This window comes from Austrofundulus limnaeus, unplaced genomic scaffold (genome assembly GCF_001266775.1).
Source record: "Austrofundulus limnaeus strain Quisiro unplaced genomic scaffold, Austrofundulus_limnaeus-1.0 Scaffold1094, whole genome shotgun sequence".
NCBI classification, from domain to species: Eukaryota; Metazoa; Chordata; class Actinopteri; order Cyprinodontiformes; family Rivulidae; genus Austrofundulus; species Austrofundulus limnaeus.
The window spans coordinates 66701-72654 of record NW_013953496.1 but is presented as its reverse complement, the minus strand read 5'-3'; the positions used below and the strand labels follow the sequence as shown (position 1 = coordinate 72654).

Sequence of the window (5954 nt, the reverse complement as noted above, 5' to 3'; positions counted from 1 at the left end):
TTTTTTTTCCTCATTGCACTCCCCGGGGAAGGAATCCCATGCAGTGACGTATGCTGGAGCGGGAGGGCTTCCCCAGAAGCTCGGCTCGGGGTTTCTCAGGGGAACTATGAAAGGTCAGTGTGAAAAACAAACGCCGAACAATCAAGACTGCGCGTCGACCGGTCAACAGCCGAGTGACCATACTGTAGCCGGAGGTGTAGCACCATTTTGTTTTAGCTAGTAGCAGACAYGACACGACGGATCTTCAACAGACACGATATTGGACAGTATGTGGGCCCACATCATGGATTCGGTGAAAGCAGCCATCAAGAAAACAAACTCAATTCCTGCTGTTRTTCCTGGAGGTACAACAAMGTTTTTACAACCCCTGGACATCAGTGTGAATCGTGCATTTAAAGCAGCACTCAGGGCTGAATGGAGGCTTGGATGACTGACGGAGATAAATCATTCACAAAAACTGGCCGAATGTGAAGAGCTTCATTTCCTGATGTCTACCAGTGGATCCTAACAGTGTGGAGCAGAGTGAATGAGTCCACCATCACCAGTGGGTTCTGAAAGGCTGGACTGCTACGTGAAGAAGACACCACAGCTTCAGAGCCAGCATTACCCCGGGAGGACAACAGATACCGCTGTGTGACGCAGCTTTTCTCAGCTTGTTTAACTCCGACACTGAACAGATACTGCTGTGTGACGCAGCTTTTCTCAGCTTGTTTAACTCCGACACTGAACAGATACTGCTGTGTGACGCAGCTTTTCTCAGCTTGTTTAAATCAACTTCAGATTAATTTATTAATCGATAACTTGCATCCCTAATTTATACAGGAATTAAATGAATTAATGATTTGGCTGATTAATCGATTAATCGAAAACAATAATCGTCAGATTAATGGATTATTAAAATAATCGTTAGTTGCTGCCCTACCAAACACCCATCTTTACAGTGACAGACAACTGAAGCCTTATTACGGGTCATTTGTGGGTTCTGTTTGTGACCAGTCTGAATCCAGTTACCTCAGCAGTGGTAATGTTTGCCCTCCAGTGGCCCAGGTTCTCACACCACCAGTCGGTCCGTGTTATATGCTGCTGAAGCTCACTGTGCTCCTTCTCCATGGCTCCGATTTCTTCTTTCAGTTTGCTGACAATCTACAAAGAAGAGTCACGCTGTGGTTAGAAGAAGAGCTGAAGCAAAGAAGAAGAGCTGAAGGAAAGAAGAGCTGAAGTAAAGAAGAAGAGCTGAAGTAAAGAAGAAGAGCTGAAGTAAAGAAGAGCTGAAGTAAAGAAGAAGAGCTGAAGTAAAGAAGAGCTGAAGTAAAGAAGAAGAGCTGAAGGAAAGAAGAGCTGAAGTAAAGAAGAGCTGAAATAAAGAAGAGCTGAAGTAAAGAAGAAGAGCTGAAGGAAAGAAGAGCTGAAGTAAAGAAGAAGAGCTGAAATAAAGAAGAGCTGAAATAAAGAAGAGCTGAAATAAAGAAGAGCTGAAATAAAGAAGAGCTGAAGTAAAGAAGAAGAGCTGAAGTAAAGAAGAAGAGCTGAAGTAAAGAAGAAGAGCTGAAGTAAAGAAGAGCTGAAGTAAAGAAGCAGAGCTGAAGTAAAGAAGCAGAGCTGAAGTAAAGAAGAAGAGCTGAAGTAAAGAAGAAGAGCTGAAGTAAAGCAGTGTTAGGAAGGACCTCAGGCCTGGTTTCTACCTTCTTGTCTGGTTTAGGAGCGTTCTGGATGGAGCCCAACGCCTGGCGCTTGTACTCCAGTTTGTCGTAAAGTTGGCAGAGCTTTGTAGCAGCATAGCTGGCCTGCTCATTGATTCCTTTAGTTCCTTCATCACACACATCTTCACCAGCATCCAGACCCTGGCCCTGCACACACACACACACAAAGAGAAGCAGGTTTGTTGACAAGGATAAACACATGTCTGCAGACAACATTGTGCGTGTGTAAATGGTTTTATTAAACATGTGTGTTGAGCTGACCACATCTCCTTTCTCCTCTGGGCTACCCTGGGACTGGCTGTGAGCCTCGTCTCGTCTCAGCCTGTGGTAGAGGTCAGAAACCAGGAAGGAGGGGTAGTAACGCTCCCTCATCGTCTCCGTCACCTGAGAGCAGTTAAACACAGCAGGTTTACAGAAACATGAGGGCCCAGGGAGGATTTATAACAAACAAAGCATCAGAACAAACTGAAACCAACAGAAAAGATGTTTTCCATGCACCCTTAGTGCTCCGCCTACATCTGACAGATCAGAGTCCTGAAAAGGATGAGATCAGTGCTGAGTGTTCCTGTTGGTTTCACAATTTAAGATTCATTTATCTGAATTACAATAAAAATAAAAAACTGTCTGATTTATTGTCCATTAGACATCAGATATTGTGTCTTGCAGACACGGCTGCATGATGTAAATGATATAAGCTCTGAACTGGGTAATATCACATGTGGAGTGCCTCAAGGTTCTGTACTTGGGCCAAAGTTATTCATTTTATAGGTGAATGGTTTAGTAAATGTGTCAGGGTTGTTCAAATGTGTTTTATTTTCAGACACTACATTTTTTTTTGTTTCGCTAAAAATATAGAACAGATGTTGGTAATGATGCAAACAGAATTTGCTAAAATACAAACATGGTTTAAACTTAATAAATTATCATTAAATTTAGATAAAACTAATTATATGATATTCAGTAACAGAAAGAAAACTGTTGATGTTCCGTTCAGTGTTGATGGTGTCGATAGCGGTAGAGTCAGTGAGGTTTCTGCTGTCATCACTGACGAGGGTCTGACATGGAGACCTCACATAAACCATTTAAGAACAAAAACAGCCAAATCCATTGCAGTGTTGTACAAAGTAAAGGACTTATTTAAAGATTAAGTACCGTTTATGTTGTATAATGCAATAACTGTTACACACTTAATTTATAGTGTTGATGTTTGGGGGAAAGCGTGTAAAACAATAACAAATCCTGTTTTTATTTGACAGAAAAGAGCTGTAAGAATTGTTAGAAGAAGACATTACTATCACTCCTCAAATTCACTGTTCCATCAGTTGAACTTATTGAAATTCTATGATTTGGTTGATTTTAGTATTTTATCAGTCATGTATAGGGCCAATAAAAATACATTACCTTTAAACATCCAGTTACATTTTGTTAAAAGAGTGAGTTGTTACAATTTGAGRGGGATTGAAATGTTTGTCAAACCTAAAGTTAGAACCAGTTTGAAGGAATGAAGTACTTCAGTCCAGGGAATTAAATTATGGAATAATCTGGAGGATAACGTTAAAAAACCCAGATCAATGTGTATATATAAGAAAATGATAAAGGTAAATCTGGTGGAGAAATATTTATGAGTATAAGTCATGAATTGTTACTCAAGAAGGAATTAAACCTTTGTTTTTTTGAATTTATTTAAGAAAAAGGGGCAGAAATCATAAGATTCTTTTCTTTTTCTGCTACATTTCATTTAATTTGATTTGGGGTTTTTTGTTGTTGTTTGTTGAATTTATGTTGTTTTGTTTTAAATGAATAAACTTCATAATAATTTTAAAAAATAATGTAAACTGCACATTTTTTCCTCCCATCCCCTGCTAGGAGCCCTCTTGTGCTTTACCCCCTGGAGGAGCTGGGGTCCTGCAGGATGTGTGCTCAGTATTGTGTGGTTGGTCAGAAGTTTGTGGGTGTGTTCCTGTGGGTGAACTACACTGCTCCGCTGTCCGAGGCTGTTAGAAAACAGTCATCTTTACAACAGGTTCAGCTAATCTTATAAAAAACAGTCAATTAAATCTTATAAGGATCATCAAAGAACTTGTGTAAGAACTTAGCACAACTGTTTGTGCACAGAGAAGACATTTATTGATTCAGTTTTGTGGGGTAGAGTTTAGTCTGTAGATGAATTAGCTCCAGGTTTACCTGCTCCTGCAGCCGGACAAACACCTGAGTTCCTCTGTTTCCCACCAGGCTCTGCTGGATCTCCTTCAGGAGAACCTTCTCCACTGGAATTTCTTTGCTCTCCACAAAGAACTTCTGATAGATTTCCCCAACAATCTGGGGCACCTCATTCTGCCAGATAAATAATAACAATTACCTCTTTAGAGTTGCATTTCCTCTGCTTTCACATACAAAACAACATGCAGTGCTTCACATGTAAACATCATTTAGCTGTAAGAATGTGCATAAAYTGCAGCATGAAATAATTACAGACACTAAACACTACAGCCTTGAACACAATTGGCATTCAGATTTTAGACACTGAATAGTGTAAAACCAGTTGATTTTAAAGAGTAGGACCCCTCTGAAACTGGCCTGGACAGCTCTTTAACAAGATGGAAATGTATTAATTAGTCTTGTTTTCAGTGGTGGGCAGCGCTAATCCAAAAATTAGTTCCAGAATTTCTAAAGCGCTTGTGAAAATATTTAGGTCCGCAACTTCAAAAACACTTTTGTCATAGAAAAATTAGCAGAAGCTAATTTTAAAGCACAAGTTCAATTTGACACTTAGTAGATGACAATTCATGTACAATATATGTACAACACTGCCAACTAGTGGTGTATGAACTCTTCTACAACTTAATCCTACAACCACTGATTGCTGGGGATGTGATTTCCTGAAACAGACCTTTAGCTCCTGGTGTAAAAATTTAAAAGTTGTTGAGGATTGTTAGTTCGGCTGCTTCTTTGTCTGTTGTAGATTTTTCATTAAAGAAGCATCAATAAAGTAATTAAAACTGTTTATTGGGAAAACTGAAGTGATGCATTCTGGGTACATGACGGATTTGATCTATGACGGGAAACGAAAGCACGAGTACAGGAAACTATCTTCCCTTCGAAATAAGAGCTTGGATTTTAAAGTTTTCCAATTCACCTGAAACTCCTCAGACTGAAGAAGTCTCTTGGAGGAAAGACAAAATGTTTCACTAAAGAAGAACCATCCAGAGGACCTACTGATTTTTTCTTTTTGATTTTTTCTACCTGGATTAGAAAGTTTTCCATGTAGTTGCTCCAGTTGACCACTAGATGTCAGTCTTCACCAGCATAACATCTTTAAATCATTTCTGAGTCTCTAACACCGTTGGCTGATTGCTTTAGAGCTCCAACATTTAAACTTTATTTTTTTTAAAAAGGAGCTCCGCTTGTAAAGTAAAATAAATCAATACATACAAAATTTTAGTATGGATTACAAACGTTGACTGTTTTTGCTGTTGCCTTCCTGCTACGTAAGCAGACACAAAGCATTGTGGGAAATCAGAACCGTGACCCAAAGCAACAGTCAGCAGGATGTGTACCTTCACAATAAGAGTGTTTATCTGGGAGGGGTGCTGTTGGATAGATCATGTGTTGTGATTCATTGACAGTCATACCTTCTGCTGTTCAACATAATGATGACTAGGAAAGCGTGATATAAACGATATACGGTAGAAACGATATAAATTTGTCCTATGATAGAGATCTGTAGTCTACCGGCCAACCGCGCAATAMTTTTTGATGACGTAACCAGCTGGAGTCAAAACAGAGGAAGCGGGAAGCAGCGTGGCTGAGAGCGCAAATGAAGAGGGGAAAAAAACATAACTTATCCGGACCACTGTTTACATGTTTACGTGATGGTGCGCCTGCAGTGGGAGGAGCGCGCCCCGCGGCACATGGTGATGCAGCGAGAYGACAGTCAGTGCAGGTGAAGTCAGTGCTAAGGTGGGATGCAGAAAAGCTCTCTGAGTCTGGACCTTGTTTCTCCTGCGGTCATAACGCAGTACTGTCTCCTTGTACAGYGCGGAAGAGCTGTGGGAAGGGCTGACAGACTGTCTTTCACAAAAAAATTAAAAAAAAATTTTTAAAAAGCATAAACGTGATGATTGTCACCCCGCCGGAGCGCGCACAGATTAAACACGTGGAGTGCAGAAAAAGTAATCTACAAAGTCTGTAGAAAGAATAAATATAAACAATTTGTTTTACCACCTTAAAACGAAGCAGGTGATTCCAAACACA

At 40.1% G+C, this 5954-nt stretch overlaps 1 protein-coding gene across 1 annotated transcript in view; it reads right to left on the bottom strand.

The window, feature by feature from the left end:
• snx25 (sorting nexin 25) overlaps window positions 1-5954 on the bottom strand; it is a gene marked incomplete in the record, with an annotated part of 55293 nt that overhangs the window by 16646 nt on the left and 32693 nt on the right. Inside the window, 4 exon segments of the mRNA XM_014030646.1 lie at window positions 1012-1143; window positions 1683-1847; window positions 1962-2084; window positions 3885-4034. Coding sequence (XP_013886100.1) covers window positions 1012-1143; window positions 1683-1847; window positions 1962-2084; window positions 3885-4034 — 570 coding nt within the window.